This window comes from Nanorana parkeri, unplaced genomic scaffold, assembly GCF_000935625.1.
Source record: "Nanorana parkeri isolate BGI_ZX_2015 unplaced genomic scaffold, ASM93562v1 scaffold118, whole genome shotgun sequence".
In the NCBI taxonomy this organism is placed as follows: domain Eukaryota; kingdom Metazoa; phylum Chordata; class Amphibia; order Anura; family Dicroglossidae; genus Nanorana; species Nanorana parkeri.
This window is the reverse complement of record NW_017306386.1, coordinates 1,173,885-1,198,876: the sequence shown is the minus strand read 5'-3', so window position 1 is coordinate 1,198,876 and position 24,992 is coordinate 1,173,885. Positions and strand designations below refer to the sequence as shown.

Genomic DNA, 24,992 nt, shown 5'->3' with positions numbered 1-24,992 from the left:
AATGACTTGGGGTTACATGCGTATCGGAACGCAAGCCTGCAGTGTTTCTGTACTTCAACTTTGTACAGTAACTCATATAGTTTAATTTCTAGGTATGCACACCATTGCTGCACAACTTCTGGGTTCAGGAGCATCCATTAACGACACCATGTCTGATGGACAGACTCTACTACATATGGCAATACGAAGGCAAGATAGCAAGAGTGCACTCTTCCTTTTGGAACATCAGGCTGATATAAACATAAGGTATGGTTCTTGTCTGCTGATCATTGTGTATGTTAACATTTATTATACTAAACGCCTTTTTATTAGACCTCCAGTGCATGCGCTTTTAGGCCACAATAGTCGTTGAAGGGTAAGTACACTTTGAATAAAAATTATACTTACCCATCTAATACTGCTAATAAGATAAAGGAAAAAGCCTGTAACTTAAGTGTTAATTGACATAAAGCTTTCTTGAGTTGCTTAAAGTGCCCTTTGTCTCTAGTTTGGGAGTGTTGAATACAAAACTTGCTATATGTTAGAATCTGTTTACACCTTTATCGCGCTAGCCCGATGAAGGGGTCCTGGCAGGCTGCATAATGTGATTTATTATGTAATCAACTTTTCTGTTTGCATAAAATTGGAAGTTATTCAAGAGATGTGTGTGCTAGTGACATTTTTTGCTATCAAACCTATGCGTTGTCATTTGTGCGCACGCGTTACAGCATGCAGTAAATGTGTGTTGCGATGCATTGCCGTTCATTCTGAATGGTGCCCCAACACAAATGAACAGTAAAGCAACACACCTGCCCTTCAGAACACAGATGTGAATCCATTATGCGTTGTGGTGCAATGCATTAGCCAAAAATAGCACAGGTACTTTTTTTTTTCAGGCTCCCAAATTGTTTAACAAGCACAGACAGGTGTGAAGCATCCCCGAGGGTTAGTTCACACCATATGCAGTGCGTTCCAGTCCGATTCTGGCCGGAACGCACTGCATTGCGGTCGGCTCACTTTTTTGCCGGGCTGGAGGGGATGTGGCGGGTATACAAAACACAAAAATTCCCCAGCCTCAACCTGCCAGCCAGCCTGCAACCAAACAAGTAGCCCTGTCAACAGTATGCGTTAAAATCAGAGGTTTTAGTTGCACAAACTTTTGGCCAAAAATCGTGGCGGGCCATTGAAGTAAATGGCACCGTAGCCACGCCCTCCGGGCCGCAATGCAATCGCCCGCACGGGATCGCAAGGCACATTGCACCGGACCGCACTGCAGGCACAATCAAAATGCTGCAAGCACTATTTTGATCGCACCAGACCACAGGCACAATGTGCCTTGCGATCCCAGAGGGCGTGGCTACGGTGCCATTCACTTTAATGGTCCTCCACGCCCCCTCCAGCCCCACAAAATAGTGAGCCGGCCACAATGCAATGCAGTGCGTTCCGGCCAGAATCGGGCCAGAACGCGCTGCATATGGTGTGAACGGGCCCTGAAACACTTAGCAGATTACTGCTGGAATTTAGCAGACTGGATCTGAATGGTGCTTTTAGGGCTTCAATAAAGTTTTGTAAATGTTTTATTAATATGAGGTTGGCGAGATTGGCATTTATAAAGTTGTGCTATGCTTTTTATATTTATGTTTTAGGACCCAGGATGGGGAAACTGCTCTTCAGCTTGCCATTAAGAACCAGCTTCCATTAGTGGTGGATGCAATATGCACAAGAGGGGCAGACATGTCTGTTACCGATGAACAAGGAAACCCTCCACTCTGGCTAGCCTTAGACAATGATTTAGAAGATATTGCATCAACACTGGTGAGTAGGTAGTGTGTGACTGTAAATCTATCTAATTCTTCTCTCTTTCTAGGTAAGCCCAGCACTAGAGTATTAGGTTAATGTTTAGTTTTAGTTGGTTAAGAATTGGGTGAAGACCGAAATCTGGCCTAAACAAATATTGTCTATATGCATCCACTTCTTAGTGGATGCATTCTTGGATGAAATTTGGTGTCCTTTGCAAATTGCTTCCAGATTTGTACAGTAATCAAGCATGATGTACTTTGCATCTGTGCAAAAGTTTCCTATAAAAAAAGACCGGTCACTTGATGTGCTCTCTCCTTGTTAAAGGTGACTGGTCTTGTATCCTCCTCCCTGTAGTTTTTTTGCAGTCAGCCTGTTGTGGGTGGAGCCTGCTGGGTCCCTCCCACAGCTCTGCTCACTGCAAAGGCGATTGTACAGGACAGTGATGAAATAAACTACTTTTATAAGATAATATTTTGGCTTCTAAAGGCATTTGGTTCACACGAACTGGATTTATATCCATAGCAGCCTTTGAGATATATTTAAATAAAAGTGTTTTTTGTTGGCCGTTGGTTTTTCCATCAATGGGTTTTTTCTTCCCTGATGGCACGGGCATATTCCAAGATGACAACACAAGGATTGATTGGACTCAGATTGTGAGACTTTACGCAATGGTCTAACTCTCCCATAATCTCCACAAGATCTTGGTGAAAAATTAATTTAACTCTGGATGGAAATAAATGTTGTTATATTGCATAAGCTTTTTGAAACGATGTCATGGCGAATGCATGCTATAATCAAGGACTATAGGAGTGGTTGGGACTTGTCGGGACTGACAATTTTTGTCAGGTTTGGCTATCACTGCTCAAATCTGTTGCAGATCGATCAGCCTGCCATTGACAGGAAGCCTCAGGTGCTGGTTCTGGGCCTGAAAATATGTATACTTTATCTAAAAGAACAAAACTTTTCTGTCATGACTATTTACCTGGTGATGGTAAATGTGGAATTTTCTAGTGAATATACTTTGTACCGGTAGCACAATAAACTGTGTTAAAGATTCCCAATTTCACCTTTTTCAGGTAAGACATGGATGCGATGCAACATTTTGGGGGCCTGGACCAAGTGGTTGTCTACAGACCCTTCTTCACAGAGCAATTGATGAAAACAAAGAGAAGAGCGCTTGCTTCCTTATTCGCAGGTTAGGTTACTGTTTACTTTCATTAGGTGTCATTTATATTGTACGCAGTCATACAGCTTCATTGAAACTTGCTTTGTTTAGATAGTGATCTTCAAACCCTATATGAGAACCACTTGTCTTGTCATTTTCTTCCTATTAACTTTCCTATTCTGTGATCTGCCTTAATGGATCTTCATTGCAGGTCTGTTAAGCAGGATCATTTAAATGAGTGAACAACACTCACTTCTGTATCCTCTTTACTCTAATTCAGCTCTCAAAATTTCTGGTTCTAGCTTCCTCCACAACCTGCATCCTTGCTTTGGTTGCCCCAGGTGTTTTCCACAACCTGCATCCTTCCATTATTACCATAAGCAGCCGTTGATATATTTAATTTACTTGCAGTGGTTGTGATGTAAATAGCACCAGAAAACCAGGACCAAATGGCGAAGGGGAAGAAGAGGCCAGAGATGGACAAACGCCTTTGCATTTAGCTGCTTGTTGGGGTTTGGAGGAAGTAGTTCAGTGCCTTCTGGAATTTGGTGCCAATGTAAATACCCAGGTATGATTCAATCGTTCACGTTACTAAAGTTTACTGTGCAACCCTTTCTATGACTGAATATGATTCCATTTTAATTTGCAGCTGTATAAATCTTTTGTGAAGTATAAAAATGTTTAACCATCTCCCTGCCAACGCCGTAAGGCATACGGCGGAACAAAACTGTTCCCAAATGGCCAGGTCAGTATGCCTTACGGCGCTGGCATTTACAGTTTTGCTATAAGCTCTAGCGTCCATGAACTTATAGCAGAACTGTTCCCTGGACGGTCCCCTTTAAATTAATAGCTGTCATCAGCGGCTCACAAGCCGCTGATGACAGCTATTAAAAGAGAACTATGAGGTGAGTGCTTTTCAGTAGATCGGGAAGTGAGCGAACACATACCAGCGTTCGCTCACCTCTCGATCCTGTCACAGCTCTCTGCCATGACGGGAGGGGCTGGATTCCCCCCTCCCCGCTCTGATCCACCAGCGCTGACTGGCGGATCGGAGGGGGAGGGGGCGGGTACTCACGCAGCTGGGCGGATCCAGACATAATTGTCGGGATCCGCTTCAGCTGCGGCGTCTCAGTATGCCGCAAGCTATACTGTGGCGTCTCAGTATACCGCGAGCTGTTTCAGGATGACAGCGGCTGTGTGCGTGGCCGAGCGGAGGATCAGTAAATATGTGACATTTCGCGATCCTCTGTGTGAAGGACAAATACTGGAGCGATCGTCTGATCACTCCAGTGTTAGTACTATGTGTGCCCAGTTATTTACAATGTGTGCCCAGTTATGAATGAATTTATGAATGGGGACTAGCACTCACTACAGAGGCTCCTCCCCATTCATAAACTAATGATAGTAAGATATTTTTACTATCATTAGTTTGTGAATGAATGGGAAGCCTCTGTACTGAGTGCTTCCCATTCATTGAGTGCTGGGGCTGCAGAAAAAGAAATTGAGGACTCTATGTTCTCAATTTCTTTTTCTATTTCAAAAGGGAAATGTCAGGGGTCTATTTAGATCCCTAATTAAATTAACTGTGGCAGCACATGGCAAAGCTTTGTGACGCATTGCCATGCGTTGTGATCTTTGTGTTGCAATAAATATACGCCTGTATAATTTTATCACAACACAAACACCTTCACAGCGTAAAAACATAAATCGCTTATTTACAGTTTTGCGTACCGTAATTTTTTTACCTTTTCGCAAAAAGGCGCAATTACAAATTTGCAAATATTTGTTATTTATTAACTCAATACAGTTTTATCTTTTAGATTTAGTCAGAAAATTATTATTTGTTGTGTGCTGATACTGATTTTAGTGTGTTTTATCAATGAAATTGTTTATTTTTAGCGGTTTAATATTAATTTGAGAAACAATTGCGCAATTATCGCAGGGCCTACAAATTTAGTATCACCATCTTTTTATTCTACCAGGCCTGCGCTTTCAGAAAATATATGGTTTGGGGGGTCTTTTACAAACGCTAACAACGCAGCAGTGGAAAATCAAATCCATGGGAAAAATTGCAAAAATGGCGTGGCCAGCTGAATTGAAAAATGTTCTGGAGGGCTTGGCAGCGAGAGGGTTAAACAGTAAAGATCAGAAATGACGGTTTACATAATTACCGTATGATGGTCTACACAATTTCCTTATAACAGGTTTCCTTTGAGGGGTGACCCCAATAGCCAAATGCACATTTGTGTGCCCATTAAGCATGGCTTTACAGCACCACGAGCCAGGCATTGTATGCATAACAATAATCAAATGTAGTATCAGGACAGCATTCAGAGTGAGGGTTGTACATGGAGGAAAAACATGAACAGTGTCTTGTCTGTTTGATCATTTTCAATCAAAATACATCTTTTACTGACATAAATTGTTGTCTTTGTATTGCAGGATGCAGAGGGGAGAACTCCAATACACATTGCCATTAGCAATCAGCACAGTGTAATTATTCAGCTAATGATTTCACACCCTGATATCAGACTAAATGTGCGGGACAGACCGGGTATGACCCCTTTTGCCTGTGCTATGACATTCAAAAACAATAAAGCTGCAGAAGCAATCTTGAAACGGGAGCCAGGAGCAGCTGAGCAGGTAAGAGGTGTCATTTATTAATGCCAGCATGCTATTCTAAGCATAGAAGGCTGTGTGTCTTCTGGGCTACATGCAGATTCCAAAGCCATGATTTTGAGTCTGTTAAGCCTCATATTAAGTTGCTGCCCTGGAACATTTAGCTTGGGACTAGAGAAGGGCTACTTCCTTAAGAGACTTTAACACTGGGGCTTTGCTTAATATCGCTATGTAAAACCTTACCTAGAACCTTGCTTATTATCTGGAGGTAAACCTTGCTTAATATCTCTAGGTAAGACTTGGTTTTGATAGAGTGGGAATAAGTTAGACCCTCTGTATTTTTTTTTTTTCTGCTGTCTCTGTCCCGATTGGGGAGATTTACTCCGTTATTTGTTCTGATGATCATTGGCAGAACAAGAGGAAAGGGGAGATCTCATAGGACAGGGCATGAAGGAAAATGTCCCCAATTGTACGCAGCCGTAAATAATAAACTCCCTGGGGTGTTTAATCCTTTCCACATTCTATGCAAAAACTAAGTTTGGCTATAGATACACTTTAATAACACCAAATTCTTATTTACTAGATAGATGGTGCCCCAGGATTCCTCCAGTGCTGAGCACTAAACAAAAAAGCCTTTGATTACATGATCTTTGCTAAATGAAAGAATCCGAATTCTGCATAGGGTGGTGAGCCAACCTAAATTCTGGCCCTCCCCTTTAACACAGATCACATGACCAAATGCCTATGCTTTTGGTTATATTATCAGCACTGGATCATTTTTCCAATAGTAAAGTAGTGCAGCACATCCCAGCAATAATTTTCATTTTGAGTATAGTTCTACTTAATGGGCCATTAAAACTTAAAAACAAATGATATTATATAGATAAGATCCTTTTTACAACTGAAATTTCACTAAATTAGCCATAGTGAATTATTATTAGTATTGGTGTTTTTCCCTTTACCTGTTTATTGAGCTGGACATTACTAACAGGTTGCACTTTTTTTATAATAAAGGTTTTGTTCTCTACTTTTAGGTGGATAACAAAGGAAGGAACTTTATGCATGTGGCAGTGCAGAATTCTGACATCGAGAGTGTACTGTTTCTGATCAGTGTACAAGCCAATGTCAACTCAAGAGTGCAGGATGCCTCCAAGTTAACCCCCCTCCATCTAGCTGTGCAGGCTGGATCAGAAATGATTGTTCGCAACTTGGTATGTATGCAAACCTAGAATTATAAACCAGAGGAATTTAACATGCATATAACTTCCTAACTTCTTTCTGCCAGCTATACAGACGTAGTCTGCTAACAGCTTCAAGTGCAATGGGAGAAAACAATTCCATATCATCTATTAGTTAATTGCCTTACAGTAGAACTCCAGCCAACTTAGCTTTGAAAAGAGCATGGTTGTAACCTTTGTTAGGTTTCTATTTCATACCCGCACATACTGTAAAATGTCAAAGAGCTTTTCCTATGTGTTTGTATGTCTGCTTGTGCACATATATATCATGTACTGTTCAATGACGCATGAAAGAGGTAAAAACTGAAAATCAGAGAATGATCTTTATTAGGTTTTTATGGAGAAAAAGAAACTCCAAGCACACATTTGTGAGGGCTTTTTGGCAAATTCTGGTAATCTTGAGTTTATTTCTTGAATATTTGAACTCTGTATTAACATCACAAGGACCCATATTCTTCCCTTTTGATATTCAGAACCTTGTTTTTATTAAGTAATTCACTTTCTTAGGGGATATTTTTGTCCTGTTCTGAGGTGGATCTCTGCTAACTCTGATGGTTATGGGACCTTCTATTCATTATCCACAGCTAGGACCTAGGCTTTTCTATATTGGTGCATGATAGGAAGAGCTGTGCCTGTAGATGACCCTTAATCAGCAGTAGTAGTAGTGTGTATGTGAAAATAGAAATTAAAATGCCAGACATTTGATTTATACTATTATGCCCTTGCCTCCCAAAACACTGTATCACAATCACAGCCTTTCATCATTGCCACCCACTGCTTGTTAAATCCTGTCCCAGTTGAACTGTATGCTAAGGATTTCTATAGGGATGCACAGATACTTTTCGAGTACCAGTGCAGATACTTGGCATTTTCATGAGACCTACCAGGGTTGCAGCTGGGACCGGGCTCTGGCGCTCCACCACTGTCCTGAAATCATTAGTCTGTATTGTTTTAGTCGCATGACAATAAACAAAAATGTATCAGTACTCGTATTTGTAAGTACTCGGCAAGTACCAGTACTCGTACTCGCAAAATTGGTATCTGTGCATCTCTTTATTTATATTAATAAAAACAAAATCATACATTAATACAGAGATGTACAATCCCAGGAGCTCCGTGTGCTCCTTACAGATGACAGCTGCCTCCTAATTTTTCAATTTGTCTCTAGTGTAGTCTTGGAGCTCAAAAGTATCGGTACATGTACTCGTACTTGTACCGAGTACTGTACTTGGTATGTGTGCAACCCTAGATTTTTAGCAAACAATATTTTAGATCCTTGACTACTCCTTCCCTGTAGATATTGATGTGGGCCTTGTAAACACTTCCTCAAATTTAGCATGAGTGGGAGAGTCTTCCTTCATCTCCTCATGATCAAACTCACGGCTTTTGGAAGAAAAGGAGCATCATCCGCATCCCTTTATGTATGCAGAGTCTTAGAAAATGTCTTGCCAAGTTGAAACTTCTGTTGATGGGCATGCCTGTAATTTGAATTCAAGCACAGTGAAGACTTCTGTGGAAAGCAGCCAGACATTTATATGAGCAGAAGTCTGAGGCTGCAAGGAAGAGGCATTTAGTCAATATTAGAAATAATAGACTGAAATCGAAATCAGACTGAAATGTTTTTTTTAATATATAATTTAATTACGAAACAGCCTGTGTAGCAGTTTTGTTACATCAGTTCCTGAAAGGAACAAGAGAAATTACATTTTGAATAATTTGGCCACTTTTGGGAAATCCACCAGGATAGTCCTTTCTTGAGTCACCTGTTAAAACTTTGGGAAATGTTGAGCTATCTTCGCACTGATAACCTCTATCTATTAAACCAGTAAGGACTACCTCCCCTCCTGTCTTTTTTCAAAATGTGATCATTGAAAATCTTATTGCTGCATTTTTTTTCTAGATGTAGCCAGCTATTTTTAACCAATACTATTGATATTGTGCCCTGGTAGCTCCTTGCAGGTGCCAAGGTAAATGAATTGACAAAGCATCGTCAGACCGCACTTCACCTTGCAGCACAGCAAGATCTGCCCACTATCTGTTCTGTACTCTTGGAGAATGGTGTTGATTTTGCAGCCACAGATGAAAACGGCAATAATGGTAAACAGAACGAAAGTTATTCCTGTTTTATTTAAGTGGTTACAGGCATAAAACTTAAAGGATTATCACCAGAACCTTGTTGAATCCCCTAGGGGACCAATCACATGTAGCACTTGGTCCTGTTCAAATCAGTTCTATGTTTTTGTTGTGCTGGTTGTAGCTTCACCCCAGGATGAAGCCCAGTTTATGAATGTTCCAATGGGGAAGCTACACCACAGAACTATCTACTGCCTCTTCTCTGTGTACTAGATGTGTGGGAAAAGAAACCTTGTACAAGTACAACACATGGGCACCTACATTTCATACCAGATCATCTCTGCAGTTAACCTATGCAAGATATTCTCCATTTATCTGTGACTGTATCTCTGGCTTCTCTTTATATGCCTGTTATTGTTGGCTCCTCTTCTCTGCGAGTGCTGTGTGTGTCACCATTCACTATCCCCTCACTATAGTGTGCCTGTCATTCACTGGCCCCTATCCTCTGAAAGCACTGTGTGTGCTCACTGCCCCCTCTCCTCTGAGTGCCTATTATTCACCAGCCCCTTTTCAATAAGAGGGCTGTGTGTGTCCTTGCCCTCCGTTGTGTGTCAGTCATTCACTGGCCCCTCTCCTCTGTGGGCACTGTGTGTAGCCCACCCCTTACCGCTTTATGTACTGTCATTCACACTTAATTAGGTATTCATCCCCTTCTAAGCAGCGTTGTTGGACAGCGGTGGGAGGAGGGGGCGTGCTGTCAGCCACGCTAACTCAGCATCCACAGCACCATTCCAAAAGGGAGACAGGATAAACTAATCTTTCTTGTGAGCCGCCTTCTTTAATCCCAGGGTAATGAAAACCTTCTTGACCAGACCAAATTTCAAATTTACAAAGTTTTGGTGTGCACTGATTTACTCAACCATAACCTTTTAGCCACTTTTGCATACCAAAATGAGTTTTACAAAAAATTTTAAGCACACATAGGGCCTTCATTTGATAAATAAAAAGTGCCCTAAATATTCTTTAAATAAAAAAATGGACAAAAATGTGTAAAAAAAATCCCTGTCCAGAATACAAGGATACCAAACATATGTCTGCACTGTATAGTCAATAAGCAAGCGTGTATATTTTAGATTTCAAGATATTAGGCATTTTTCATTACTCTGAATTCAATCGCTGTAATTTACAGATACGTTTTGGGGGTTTTTTATACTTTTTTTATTTTTTCACTTCAAATGTTAAAATCAAACACAATTTCAAACAACATTCTACAAGTCTCTGATGGAAATAATCTAAAGAGAATTTTCATATGAACGTGCATACGAAAATCTAGCATTAATGTGGCCAGCTTGCTCCTTTAAATATACTTTTAAATACAACTAGTGTAAGTACAGAAATTTGTCCTGATAACAACCTCCTGTAATCCCCTGTTTGCAGCTCTTCATCTTGCAGTAATGCACGGTCGGTTGAACAATATCCGTTGTCTTTTAACGGAGTGTAATATTGATGCAGAAGCACTTAATTTAAGGTAAGCGATCACCATCTATTGCGTTAAACTATTGTATTTCCTGTAATCCATTATGAGTTCTCTAGCAGAGTCTTTTTTGGCATGATCTCTAGACATATATAGACTGTATATGTCTTCCACGTTTCTCTGTTGCATTTGGTCACGTACAGGGGCATAACTAGAAATCACAGGGCCCCATAGCAAAATTTTGTATGAGGTCCTGTGATTTCTAGGTATGCCCCTTGCAGAGCCCACTTGAGATCCCACACAGCCCATCTGAGGGTAACCCTGCAAAGCCCACCATAGACCCTCTATGGTGGGCTCTGCAGGGTCACCCTCAGGTGGGCTGGTCACACTCCTTACCTGTCCACCTCCTCTTCCTCCACGCTCGCTGATGGGCTCTGCAGGGTCACCCTCAGGTGGGCTGGTCACACTCCTTACCTGTCCACCTCCTCTTCCTCCACGCTCGCTGATGGGCCCTGCCTCCTCCTCAGTCACCGGGCCCCGCCTCCTCCCCTGCTGTCGACCACGGGGCCCCGCCTCCTCCCCTGCTGTCGACCACGGGGCCCCGCCTCCTCCCCTGCTGTCGACCACGGGGCCCCGCCTCCTCCCCTGCCATGCCCAGCCTCCTCCATCACCGCTGCTGGCTCTCATTGACTCAGCAGCGGCTCTGGAGACGAATGCGCTGCTGCACAGATTACGGTCAGTGAAAGCCACCAGCAGAGGATGCCATAGCGACCCAGGCGATCCGCTCGGCATCTGGCCGGGCCCCCCTGTGCTCCGGGCCCCATAGCGGCCGCCTGGGTCGCTATGGCGATTGTTACGCCTCGGTCACGTATGTGAACAGTGCACTGGAGCTCCAAAGGTTTACCTGATCCAAAAATGTATTAAGAATATTTGGCCATGTTTGTAAGTGACATTTTCTTTTGAGGAGATGAAAGGAAAGATGATATCTTCACTGATCACACATTGAGGAACAATAATGAAGAAAGACTAACAAATTAAATGAAAATGTAAATATTGCATTTGGATTCAAGGACATGGCCTATCTGCAGACAGGCTCTACTTTTCATTTTGGTATTCATCTATTCTATGTTTTGCTGCCCCTATTTTCTGATTGGCCCTGAACCCAAGCCTGAAAAAGTTCAGTCTAGTGTTCCTGGGTGCAAACAATCTCTCTGTAGATCTTGAAGGGTGTTGTACAGAATCATGTCATATGCAGCCCAGAGGCACTGAAAACGATCTTCTGAATTAGACTACATTGGATTATACACAACTCCAACAATAACTGTAAAATGAGTGGACTTTGTAAACATGCACAATTTCAAGGTTTCTGGATAGCTTTAGCAGTGCTTAGAGTTGCTATTTAAATGTTGCCTTAACATTGTGTATTAAAGCAATTATTCATCCTTGTTTGTCAGGGGCCAATCTCCAATGCATATTTTGGGGCAGTATGGGAAGGAAAATGCAGCAGCCATATTTGAACTCTTCCTAGAATGTATGCCAGAATACCCACTGGACAAGCCTGACGTAGAGGGAAACACAGGTATTTTCATACGTTCACAACGTCATGCCACATTGTGTGTTTTTAATCAAGTTTTATTGTTCTTTTTCCTTTCTTATGGTGTTATGATGATACCATCCTGTTAGGTCCTGTGAATGTTGACACAGTATTAATAAAATACTTTAATACTCTGATGATATTTATTGCCACTGATGTTTTTTTTAATGAAAACCCTAAAGATAAGCAAATCAGTGGACATGGCTGGTATTAAACAGATCTCACTACACAGCAACAGTGTGTAATATATGTAGATTATGATGATTAGCAAAAGTTTGCATATCCTTGTCTTACATACAGTGCCCAGCCTAGTCTTTGTAGTAATGGGTACATGTTTTATTGTATATCGACAGCAGTGTGTCGTATATTCCTTTTTCCACTCCAATCATTGTAGGAGGCTGTATACTACTTTTCCTGGCCATATCCATGGCAGCGCTGACAAATGGGTTTAGATCCAATTACCCCTAGCTGACAGGAACCAAAAGGGTTAAACAAGGCCTAACCCTCTCTATAAAAGCCCCTCCTCCTGCTGACTTCCCCAGTCTTTTTGTTCCTGTCCCCCTAGGACAGGGTTGTTTTTATGTTTGTCTATGGATTTTGTTCCCACCCTTACTTCTGCTTGGGTAATCCCCATTTGTCAGCGCTGCCATGGATATGGCCAGGAAAACAGAAAATGTAATCATACTTACCGTAATTTTCTTTTCCTGGTTATACTCCATGGCAGCGCTGGGCTCCCATCCTATGGAGTTTTTAGCTTGTTACTAGACTGGGGAAGTCAGCAGGAGGAGGGGCTTTTATAGAGAGGGTTAGGCCTTGTTTAACCCTTTTGTTTCCTGTCAGCTAGGGATAATTGGATCTAAACCCATTTGTCAGCGCTGCCATGGAGTATAACCAGGAAAAGAAAATTACGGTAAGTATGCTTAAATTTTCTGTTATCTTGCAAGATGTGCCTGATTTGAGCATGGCACACAGTGATTGTGCAAGGATAGAGACTTGTAGGGGTTCCTTAGAAGTATGTAGCAAGTACCTCTGACCATCCAATGCATTCATCAGACGTCTGTGTTAATCGTTTTTTTTTCTCTGGAGAGAAAAGAACAAGGCTGGCATTGTATTTATCCACTTGCTTAATCATGGAGAACATTGCAGCAGGGCCCAGGTGTGCTATTTGAAGGACGACTGGCACCTATCTTATTGCCTGTTGTTGTTTTTGTTCTGAAATATCTGTTCATCTGTGCACATGTGTCTCATGTTGCTGCTGTGTGTCATATAGCAGCAACATTTACACAGTGGCCAATGCATTTGCCTTTGGCCATGGATCTGTATTGTGATATCCTAAATACATTGCTGTAGATGGGAATTGATATCCCTCATTGATTAGCTTTTTATTCCCAGGTGAATACACAAATCAAGATCTTCCATCAGTCTTCTAAACCATTATCCTCTTAATATGGCCGCACATCCTGCAAATTCAAATAGCCCAGAAAGAAAACATGAGGAGGACCGGCATGCATGCTAAAATAGAATAGTCCTACTAATTATTGCTCCACTTTCAAAGTAGAACTATGGACTCTCGTAAAAATATGTACTTACTTAACTGTAAGTGTCTCTGCAACTACCCTTTTCCCTAGTCCCTCTGCAGATTCTCACAAATGCATGTTGATCCTTCCAGTGAAGTCCACCTTATGCAGCTTCCTGTGATGGGGAACAACACTGCTGCACTGCTACTGAATTCAGAGCACCATTGTCCTTCAGGGGTTTTGGTTATAAGCAGTAACTGTTATTGTTGTTTCAAAAGCCTGTAACTTGTCAATCAGCAGCTGGCCACACCTAGTCCGGGCCCACTGCTTCTAGATTGGCAAAACTGACTGGGCTGCTGAAAAAATCCCTTTGTAAACTGCAGTGTCTGGGAGGGAAAGCATGGAGCATGTAACACAAATGAAGGAGGATTTGGCAGACTCAAAAAAGGTTATTTTTCTCTGAACTGAAGTTCTTGTATTACATAGGAAATGGATTTGAAACTTTAGAGGTACTTTAGAACTTCCCAGTGCATTTCATGATTAATCACATACCAATTCTATTTTAAGTATAAGTCTAACTGTGAGCTTAGTTTTTAGATTTGGTTTTGATTGCCCAATCTGAACTGTAAAACAATACTATGTGAGCTGTATTTTCTTCACAGTGCTTCTCTTGGCCTATATGAAAGGAAATTCAAATATCTGCCGAGCCATTGTGAAAGCTGGTGCTAGGCTTGGAGTAAATAACAACCAAGGCATCAACATATTTAACTATCAAGTTGCCACTAAACAGCTTCTTTTTAGACTTCTAGGTAAGTTATTTTAAAGCACTGTTTCTGTGTAGCCAGTCCTAAGAATGCATACCCATGAACATTGTGGCCCATAGGTTAGCTGGGCCTCTAACAGCTGCCCTCTTGACTACTTGGTGGTCACTTGTATAACACTCATGGATTGCCCGTAGAAGGTATGCAGATCATGCATTTTGCAGGCTTGGAGGTTGCCACATGAGATCCCAATTTTCTAATTTTTCCATAGATATAGATGCACACAGTTACGTTCTAATATATAGTAGTAAGAAGAGATAAGTTCCAGGGGGCACTCTTGGTATTTATTACTCTTATTGTAAAATTTCAAAGGCTAGAAGCATTTAAAAATATCCAGTGAACAACCATTTCTTGTGCAAGCTGCACGCTTTCTCAACCCTCTGCCAGAGATATGTCTATTAAACCTCTGAAGGGTTCTGTTTCTCTAACCCTACAGTTTCCAAGCAGGCTATGAGGTTGACTGGCAATAAGACTCTTCAGAGGTTAAATATTCATATTCCAGGCAGAGGATTAGCTAAGCACCTTGAGAAAGCATGCAACTTGCATGAGAAATTGTTGGTAAATGGATTTTTCTTAAATGCATTTAGCCTTTGACGTTTTGAAATAAAGAGCAAATAAATAGTATGAATACTCCTGGATTTGATCTCTTCCTAAAACTACTGAAACAAGTATGTGCATCTCTCATGTTGGTCACCTGAGACCCTCATGCTTTTTCTGGGTATTGGAAAACAAGAGATGACGTACCAGGGAGTTTATCTTTACAGGCAATTCAGCCATGGCAGCTCTCACTTTCTCTACTGACCGAATCCCTTTAGGAAGGGACACAGACTGCTAGAAAGCATTTAAAACTACATGAACGCTGGCAAAGCATGTGCTAAATCTGCCAGCCTTTTGACAGCACTTGACAAGGTTTTGAGTATCAACACTCATGTAAACAAGACCTTACACTTCAGATATGTTAGATACATCTCATATCCTGCCCTGTGTGGATCATATGTTTCCTATTAGTTTACCTGTACCCTCTTACTCTTCTAGATATGTTATCTCAGGAGCCTCCATGGTGTGACGGCTCTAATTGCTATGAGTGTGTAGCCAAATTTGGAGTCACCACAAGAAAACATCATTGGTAAGATACCTTGTGCTTCATACATCTAAACACCACCCTAGCATAGCACAATTGCTCCAAATAACTGTACTGGTAGATTGATCATAATGAAGCCTTGGATGGAAGCTGCAGCCCTATGACTTCTATGCTGCATTCATAGCCATGTCATTTATAGTAAAGCGGTGTATCTGAATTAGAATGCACCTCTGTAGTTAGAGAATGGAAGCTTTCCTCTGTGGATTGTCACATACTTGTGTTGATTGGTACCAGACCCTCTTTAATGATAATGCTTGTACATGGCTGAAGGTAATTGATATGTTGTGTTTTCTTTCCTTACAGTCGACATTGCGGACGGCTTCTGTGTCACAAGTGCTCAATGAAAGAGATTCCTATTATCAAGTTTGACTTAAATAAACCAGTTCGGGTTTGCAACATATGCTTCGATGTGTTGACTCTGGGAGGAGTGTCTTAGTACATTTGGTTGCAAACAGATTGCTCTGTGAAGAAAGGCAGCTTTTTCTGAAGACTGTCGAGTCGAGCTGCAGACGTTTGCACTTCAGCAAGGACCATATCATGATATATTCCAGTATAAACAATTTGATTGTACCTGTATAGGCTTTATTAGATACTAACTGGACGCCGTCTTTTTTAAGTCCGTGCTAAATGTGTACTAGTTTGGAAAAAAGGCAACCTTGATAAAGACTTGACAGAAGACTAAGTGGGATTAACATTCGAGTCACTTGTCAGCCCTCTATAGAGTTTTTCAGACTCCTACCCCCTCCACTGACATTGTCTTCAAATCATGTCCATCACCTTTAAAGTTCTGTACTGTACCCCTGATTTCAGGTGGAGAATCTGTAAGGAGCATTTTGTAAAACAGGGTTCAGTTTTGAAGAAAGCCAATTAAATTGTGGCCTTACATTATAAGCTTTATAACCAACACTATATTATAAATCTTTGTAGCACTTTCCTCATTCGGTATATCCATCTCATCCTGAGCACGCCATTCATATATTTAATTGGGTTTCAGTATACTTGCTCCCAGCAAATAGGTCAGTATAGTTCTGCATCATTATTTTTACTTTGCATTTGTCATTCCCGACCACGCACAAATTTTTTTCATCTCATCAGGATACAAAGTGCTTTGTGTCATAGAACCTAACACTTGTGAAATTGTTTAAACACTAACACCTAAGGAAAAAAAATATGTTGAGCCTAATAATTTGATTTACAAAAAAAATAAATATCCAAGCTGCGTGGAGGCATTGTATGTTTTTATATTATGTTTGTTGAATACAAGATTTCTTCAGCTTTCAAAGGTTAGAAGTACCATCCAAAACTCACTCACTGTCTCCAGTTGGGCAGCACTGGAAGAATGCATTTCTAATTTGATGTGAAGAGCAAACTAAACTGGGTATGGGCACCTTTTAGGCCTCGTGCACATGGGCATCTGGAGATTCCTGTGGCAAGAACCTGTGGATCCTTGCTAACGGGTATCCAAGATCTGTCCCTACAGATGCGGCACCTGTGACCATACAAGTTAATGACAGGGTGACAGTGGCCGCATCTCTCTGCAGCTATTCACATGTCATTGTACATGGTACAAATACCTGCAGATTGGGAGAGATGCTGGTCTTGCAAGCTCTTTGCACCCCAGACAAACATCTCTCCCATTCTGCAGGTAGTCATACCATGTACGATGACATGCGAACAACCGCAGACAGATGTGCCCGCTGTCACCCTGTCCTTCAATGGGTACAGCAGCCACATCAGTGCAGACACATCTAGGATTCCTGCTGTGAGAATCATCAGGTTCTTGGTGCCGGAATCCCCAGAAACCTGTGTGCATGAGGCCTTAGCATACATACACACAGAAATACCTGTGTCAGTGGGCAAATGTGGCTTATTTCCAGGTGCATTCTGCTTGCACTTGAGAGCAGTTTGAGACACTTCTGAGATAAATTACAGTTCATTAACATTGACTTGCATGGGGCAAGAACCAGTTCTGACATGAATAAACAGACCCTAATTCTACTTATGATTGCAGCTGGATATTTTGCAAAACTACTTCTTTTGTTTCTGTACAGACTTCACAAGTATCCCAGATGCATTCTGATGACGGCATCTCTGATATGCATACATGTGTATTACTTTCTCATCCACTGAGGGACACAGGAAGTCATAAACCTTTGCGTTATACTACCGCCAATAGGAGTATTGGACACTGGTAAAAAAACAAATTGTAGGTCATACAGAGTATAACCCTCTTATTACCATCATGACTCTTTGTAGCAAAGAAGTAGCAAGAGTATAATCATAAACATTGAGGGGAGGGACATTAGTACCTCAATGGACTCTAGGAAAAATAATTTTCCTCCATTGAGGGACAATGACTATTGAGGAAGTCAAACCTGTATGTTGTCCAAAAGCAGTCCAACTTAGGGGTAGACAACTTAACATACATTTGCTAACAGGCCCTTTTGGAGACTCTTTTAAAGCGGTCAAAGATACCTTGATCTGTGGACAATGAACCCTTCATACGATGTCCAGACATTAGCTTCAACCAAGCTCCTTTGTGATGCTCTTCAGCAAGAAGATCCTTAGGCCATCTTTCTCATGAGATCCAGTGCAGCAGAGCGCTTAAATCATTGGGCACCTGGAATATGCCCCAGGCTGAGGCACAGCCCAATTAACACTCTAAATACACATCCTGCCTGGGAGCAGAGGATTCTGGAAAGGTGATCGTAATATTTATCTACCAAACCATACCTCTGAACAAGGGACTTCAGAGATTGGTTGGGTCAGATAAATATTTATAACTCAGTGATTGTCCTGCACACTCTAATTACTGGAACTTCTTTCATAGTTACCCACTGAGATTAGGGAAGACACGCAGAGCCTAGAAAAAGGCAAACAGATCAGGCTGGTTACAGCCTAGAAACAACAGAAACTAAATGTAATGTACTGCAGAGTCCATATATTTAATGTTTAACGGTTGACACTAACAGGGTTATTAACAAAAGGGTGTAGAGTTTGGAGAAGGCAGAAGAAGTGAACAATCTAGGACAACATAGCTGATTTGGAAGAATTCTCCAATTCAGCTCACTTCCCAGTTCAGCTATGTTGTCCTAGATTGTTCACTTCTCCTGCCTTCTCCAAACTCTTCACCCTTTTGTGACTAGCCCTGTAAAAGTAATTGTTTTGATGTGCTGCAACAGAAGGTGATTTCAGACATCCAAATAAAATGGATGCCATTGTTGTCCCATTGTCATTGACCCATCTAAATGGGACAACCATTCAACCAAAATGTCGAATATGTTGAGCAAAGCATGTTGCCACAACTGCAAAATCCCAATCCCAAGCAATTGAAACATGAAAACTTTAATTTTGCTGCATCTTTTTAAACAATGCATTGCAAATACAATTGCAATTGATCTGATTTCTTCCAGCATTTCCTTATAGTTAGGAATCCTTTTATATTCTGATAAACTAGGAACACTCAACGTCTGTCAGGATTTTGCTGCTGATAAAAGTGATGGGAAGTCCAAATGTTTACAGTGATTGCCACCGCAGGAGGTGAGGGGAAATGGCTCAATCTGGGACAGGAAGTGAAGGAACCGCTTTAAACCGGACAGACACAAAAAAAACAGACATTGGATCCTTATCTCCTTTTTCTTCTCAAAGCAAAGTGTTATGGATAGAGATATGGTTGACGGCACTCCTCTTCCACCCGTGTAGCAGTGTTGTCATCTAGGAAGAGGCTGATCATTTGCACATAGGCATGGCAGGCCCTGTTGGATCACTCCACCAGATCTAGGTCCAACCTCCGAGGCTCACAAATAGCAATGAGTTGTCTTTCAATCAAAGGGTTGAGAACATCTTTCACTAAGTTCAGTAAACTTTAATTGCTCTTAAGCTCTATCTGCTTTAAACTGCACGGATAGAGGAATCAACCCACTGCAGCCTTTATCTGATTAGATCATTTTTTGTCCAGATCCTTTGAATTTTCACATCTTTCGAAGGATGTGGGACAGGAAATTCACACCATCTATATGCATCTTAAGCTGTATTTCCACTTTTGCAGTCAAATTTGAGAAAACCCCTCCATATGTTTCTTATGTGACCCTGTTCACACAGCATACTGAGAAATTACTTTTAAAAAAAATATTTACCTTTTAGATGTTTTGATAAATCAGGCAAGATGTCTGATTCAGGTTTTTCTTAGCCCTTTCACAGTGGTCTGTCCTTATAGAAAGACTTGGGACTAAAATTTGAGGACTGTGTTTATCTGATAAATTTCATTAACATACAATGGTAAAGCCACCTTAGGCCCCTCATCCCTCCTAACTTTTCAAAGAAATAGAAAGAAATTTTAACCCTTAAACCCCCAATACAGGTATTTTAAACTGCAAGAATGGGAACATGTAACAAATATAAAATAGGTGTCATCCCAATTTTGCTGCGCAAGTGGAAATACGCTTTAAGTATATCAACCGTGTGCTTTGCACTGCTTTCTTAAAGCAGCATAGGTTTCAGAACCATGAAGGATGTTTCAACAAATGTATGCATGTACTGCACTTGCTTTTCCTAAGCAATCAAATAACCTTTGCTGGGGCAGTGGTAGCCAGATGTTATCCTTTGTAGTCAGTTTTACCTGCAAGATTGCCCTATTGTCAACTGAACTGCTTATGCCTAATCCCAGAAGTCATTGCTTTCACCCCCTTGTTATGGTCAGAACTGGCTTTAAGTGTTAACTGAACCTATCCACTGAAATGTATCATATGACATATCTCTACCCTCAAGATTATCATTTCCAAAGAGTGGTTCTGTTTACTTCTCAGTGAATGAACCGTGCTGTTTAAAAGCTGTCAAACTGATGTACGTAAACTAAAGTAGCAGAGACTGTTTAATGGTACTTACAATAGATACAGTACACAGAGTACTTCATTGTAGGCTGGTCACATAAATCACAAAGAAAATAGAAATAAAAAGAACATTAATTTATTCTTATAGACAACAAAAAACTGCAAAGGTCAAATAATTGCTGATCAGTCAAAAATGCTTTGTTTTACTGGCACTTATTGCCCTACTAAACCTGCCATGCAATACACACTGAGCTCATGTACTTTCTATTGCTGCCAGTTTAAAACAATCATTTTTCCTGTTCTATATATTTGCATTGTTTAAAGTAAACAGTCATTTCTTTCTTCAAAATAAGTTATTCATTTGTGGTTATAAACGTTTACAATGCGACTTCCTTATTCTTTAAGTAGACACCAGTCAAATAGTGGATTGCAGTCGTTATACTCCTGAAGGGAAGGATTATCTACATCTCCTCTATCGTTGTGTCCTTTTGATCCCAGATGTTCTGATGGAGGCCCGGTCGGCCTGACACAAACACAGCGATAACCATCATAGCCAGCTAAATACAATTTTCTGGGAACACCAACCCAGTCCCTCTGGATTCCACCGCTAAGTGAAAGACAACATGGAAAAATGTCAATACTTCAACTACAAACTGTTCACACTATACTAATGTTGACAATTCACAGATAGATGTCTCACCAATAACGGTGGCCAATGAGACATCTACTCATCCTTAAATGACTTGCACTGAGCAGGGACCTATGTCTTTTTTCCTGGTTCAATATGGCACATATGAGCTAAAAGCTTTTGCCAACAGACAACTAGTTTGGCATTTGTCAAAACTCCTTTTTTAAGATTTTGACTACATAGTTACATAGTATTTGGGGTTGAATAAAGACATACGTCCAACCCATATAGGTCCACGCATCATCTCATTCTTGGGGATACTGGTATCCCTGGATATTACGGTCCCTCAAGAAATTGTCCAAACGTTTCTTGAACAAATCTAAACTCTTGGCTGAAATCACTGCCGATAGCAGTGAGTTCCAGACCTTAACCGCTCTTACTGTAAAGAACCCTCTTCGCCCATTGTGCTGGAATTTTTTCTTAGCGTACATGAGGTACGCTAAGGGCCCTAAACTCCTGACAATCACTGGGTGAAATCATCATGTTGCTACATAAATGAAACCTTCGTTTTGTTGCATATAAAACTGACGCAGGCAGTATCTTCAGTATCTTTCTACTTGGCCCCCGCTGGCTCTCAAAACACCTCAACAATGCCTGTATCCAATCAGATTGTTCAGGTATTTTGAGAGTCAGCGGGGCCAACAAGCAAGATACTGAAGCTTGGCCCACTGGGAGATTCCTCCATCTACACTAAACTGTGTGGCTGGAGGAATCTGTTGCACTTTTTCCATCTGACCACAGAAAATCTGCAGATAATCTATACCAGTATGGCCAGCTTAAGGACCGCTGACGTCATCACATCTTTTGCCGATCCACTCACTCCACAGCCAGAGCGGAGGGGGAGAGAGGTAAGTGCCGACCGCCGCAGAACCAAGGATCAGGCGAGTATATTTACTTTATTTGACTCCCCTAGACAAAATGAGCATTTAACCCTTGCAGTTGGGCCAGGAATTTTTTTGATTTGTTTCTGGAGTTCTTCATTAAGGTTTCCCATAAGGCAGACTAGTACCTTTTCTTACCTGTGCTTAGTACACCACACTTTCGTGACACCAGCAATAAATTCTGAATTACAGGGCGGGAACTGTTTATTTTCCTCTTGCCTCTGGTCTTTAAGCTTTAATCCGATATCAATGATTGCTAATGCATCCTCTAATGTCTTCGTGGGAATTCCATGCTCATCATAAAACCTCCCAATGAGCTTTCCTAAAAGAAAAATATTATTTTATCAAGATATTTCTCCAACAAATAGAACAGAGCTCAGAAGTTGGCAACCTGTAGCTTTCCAGCTCTGCTATAGAAATTGAATTCCCTGTTATGGCCACAGCCATCAGCTGAAAAGCCACAGTGAATCGCTCTGCATTACAGGACCATATGGTCAGGTGAAAACCTACCGACTGGAGTATAATTCTTCTGATAGAAGTTAAACCAGTTGTGGAGATGAAGCATCTGTGTGGGTGACAGTTCTGAGACATCATCTACAAGGCCTTCCTCTGTGAAGTCCCCAGTTACATAGGCTCGAGATGCATCTCTTGCTGTTAAAGAGAAGGCATAGTTACTATTATTATTATACAGGATGTATATAGCGCCAACAGTTTGCTCAATGCTTTACAATATAGGGAAGACATTACAATCACAATACAATTCAAGACAAGATGTTAAGGTGAGCCCTGCCCCTGAGGGCTTACAGTTATAAAAATAAAAGGCACTAAACACAAGTAAGGGCATCATGTATATAAGCAACACTTCCATCTATGATTTGCATCATTGTCATCTAGTTCTGTCAATTGTGTGACTTCTTTTTACTTTAATTGTAGACTTGCGAGCGGCCGCGGAGCCGGCGGGAAGTTTAAAAATATATTTTTTTTTAAATAGAGAAAATAAAGGAAAAAAACAAATCATACCGCCAGTGAAACGCGCGTTTCACTGAACGTAAAAACGCGCTAAAAAAACGAGCTGAAAAAATACGCTCGGGTGTGAACCCAGCCTTAGACTCACAACATGAATGCTTGTACCAGGCCAAGTAATAAAGCCAGGATCAGGGTTACAGACCTGGATCATACACCATCCAAAACAAGTCAGCAATAGCAGCTCTCATTTCTTTCCTCACATGTTTGCGTTAGGTTAACATTGGATAATGGAAGCTCTGCTTAAACTGCCCAGGTCCCCTCCCCCTTGACCAATCCCCTAGCTGAAGATGACATCCCATTCCTTTTGGCTAGACCCTGTGTAATACAGAGCAGATGAAATCTCATGAGAAGGTGTCTTTGCAGTGGACTGGGGTGTTTTCTCCTGAGAATTCTCCTGCTCTGTGTCCCCAGGAATCTTCCTGAAAGGACGGTAACACCAGGCTCATTGATGCAAAAAGATGGTCTTGTGCATCTGCATATTCATGCTTTTGTAGCACATTTATGTGTGTTTGTGCACGCTGATGCATTTTAATGCCTTTATCATGCGTTATTATTTTTTTGTTTTAGCCAATGGCAAGCAATATCTGCTGTTGCTTATGGTGCAATACTTATGTTTCTAGGAGGGGGGGGCTGGTTGTTAAGTGCCAAAAATGTGCATGTACATACCTAACAATGACTACATATCGCTGCCTTGGGACAACACAAACAAATCCTGACCCATTTTGGATAGTTTGAATTTAGAGGGATGAGAGTTGTGGAATGGTATTCTTCTCCGTGCCCTGTGACCAGCCTGTAACTCCCACTAAATGAAGCTAAGCTACATAGGTGAATGAGGTCTATACATTAGTACAATCATTCATTGTGGTACCTGCAAAGAAGCTGTAGGAACCCCCAGGGCCATAGTGTTTGCTTCCTTTGTGTACATCATATACCTGGCCCAGCACAGCCAGGTATATCCCAGGACTGCCAGGTCCCCCATGATAGCTGGACAGCTCCTCCTTAGTTATCAGTCTCACCACGCTCACCATACATTTGTCAGACAAGAGGTAGTTCAATCCAGGGAGATCGGCCAATAACCTGAGATCCGTACGTACAAGAAACACTGCTGCCACACACAGCGCAGCCGCTGCCAAGTACCCGAGCATGGGCACTAAATATACCAAATCAAGGGTGCAAGATCTCTCTAAAACCCAGCCACTTCCGGCTACTGCAGAGCCTGACACTGCACATCCAGGTGGATCATGCTGCCACCTAGAGGACAAACCGGATATTACATCTTTCCGCATAATCTCCTCAACGATACAACGTTATTGTAATGCTTACCACATACACAAACAATGGACAAAATTTGTATTAACCCTTACAGTGGGGCTACCCCTGCACTGCAAGGGTTAAGTGCTCATTTTAGTGGGAGGAAAATAACAAAGTCATACTCACCCGAACCACAGGGCCGTACTGTTCTTACACCAGTCCTTCCAGCCTCTCTACCCCTCCTGTGCAGCGGTCTATGGTCCGTGAGTCATCACATTCTATATACAGTATATAGGACATGAGGATGCTGAGGGACATAATATCACTGCAGTCTTGTGTTTGACCCCTGTGTGTCATTACTAGGGTTGCCACTTTTTCTTCAAGTGATACCTTAACACTCCAGCGCCGCGCATGGCAATTTTTTCTTTTTTTTTGTCGAACATAGGAGGAGAGCGAGGAGAGGCAGCCAGGAGAAAGAGCAAGAAAAGACAGCCAGGTGAGGGAGTAAAGAGACCGTCTATAGAGGACTACAAATCCCAGCAATACATTATACAGCAATGGCCTGTATGGGCTCTCACCAGGGCTGTGATGGCTCTCAGGTGGACTCTGTGGGCTCTCAGGTGGGCTATGCGGGCTCTCGAGAGGCTGCGTAGGGTCTCAGGTGGGCTATGCGGGCATTCAGTTTCTGTGCTGGCTGTGCAGTGTCTCACCAGGGGTCTGGGGTGAGCAGCTTGGTGCCAGAAAGACAGAGGAGATGTGCGGGTTGCTGACCAAGCACCTGACCTCAGGCAGCTGCATCTGCCTGAAGGCGCATCCTCCTGTGAGCCGCGGGCGCCTGTGAACAGGCGCAGGACGACCCGCAAATTTTTTTTGTCGAACATAGAGAAGAGATCGAG

At 41.7% G+C, this 24,992-nt stretch overlaps 2 protein-coding genes across 3 annotated transcripts in view; one reads left to right on the top strand and one right to left on the bottom strand.

The window, feature by feature from the left end:
- ANKFY1 (ankyrin repeat and FYVE domain containing 1) overlaps window positions 1-16,650 on the top strand; it is a 56,438-nt gene extending 39,788 nt beyond the window's left edge. For both annotated transcript variants that reach the window (XM_018553373.1, XM_018553374.1), the window contains 12 exons: window positions 93-246; window positions 1,626-1,794; window positions 2,856-2,974; window positions 3,356-3,512; window positions 5,387-5,587; window positions 6,598-6,774; window positions 8,751-8,898; window positions 10,312-10,402; window positions 11,803-11,927; window positions 14,122-14,268; window positions 15,316-15,406; window positions 15,725-16,650. In XM_018553373.1, the coding sequence (XP_018408875.1) occupies window positions 93-246; window positions 1,626-1,794; window positions 2,856-2,974; window positions 3,356-3,512; window positions 5,387-5,587; window positions 6,598-6,774; window positions 8,751-8,898; window positions 10,312-10,402; window positions 11,803-11,927; window positions 14,122-14,268; window positions 15,316-15,406; window positions 15,725-15,857 (1,712 nt within the window). In that variant the 3' untranslated portion in view covers window positions 15,858-16,650. The remainder of the gene's footprint in view (window positions 1-92; window positions 247-1,625; window positions 1,795-2,855; window positions 2,975-3,355; window positions 3,513-5,386; window positions 5,588-6,597; window positions 6,775-8,750; window positions 8,899-10,311; window positions 10,403-11,802; window positions 11,928-14,121; window positions 14,269-15,315; window positions 15,407-15,724) is intronic.
- A 3,930-nt stretch (window positions 16,651-20,580) lies between these two features.
- Window positions 20,581-24,014, bottom strand: LOC108784526 (neuferricin). Its single transcript, XM_018553369.1, has 4 exons — window positions 23,714-24,014; window positions 22,330-22,470; window positions 21,958-22,141; window positions 20,581-20,857 (listed from the first exon to the last, which is right to left on the bottom strand). The coding sequence occupies exons 1-4, from the start codon at window positions 23,988-23,990 to the stop codon at window positions 20,644-20,646; spliced, it is 816 nt and encodes a 271-aa protein (XP_018408871.1). The 5' UTR covers window positions 23,991-24,014; the 3' UTR covers window positions 20,581-20,643.
- Between the last annotated feature and the right edge of the window lie 978 nt (window positions 24,015-24,992).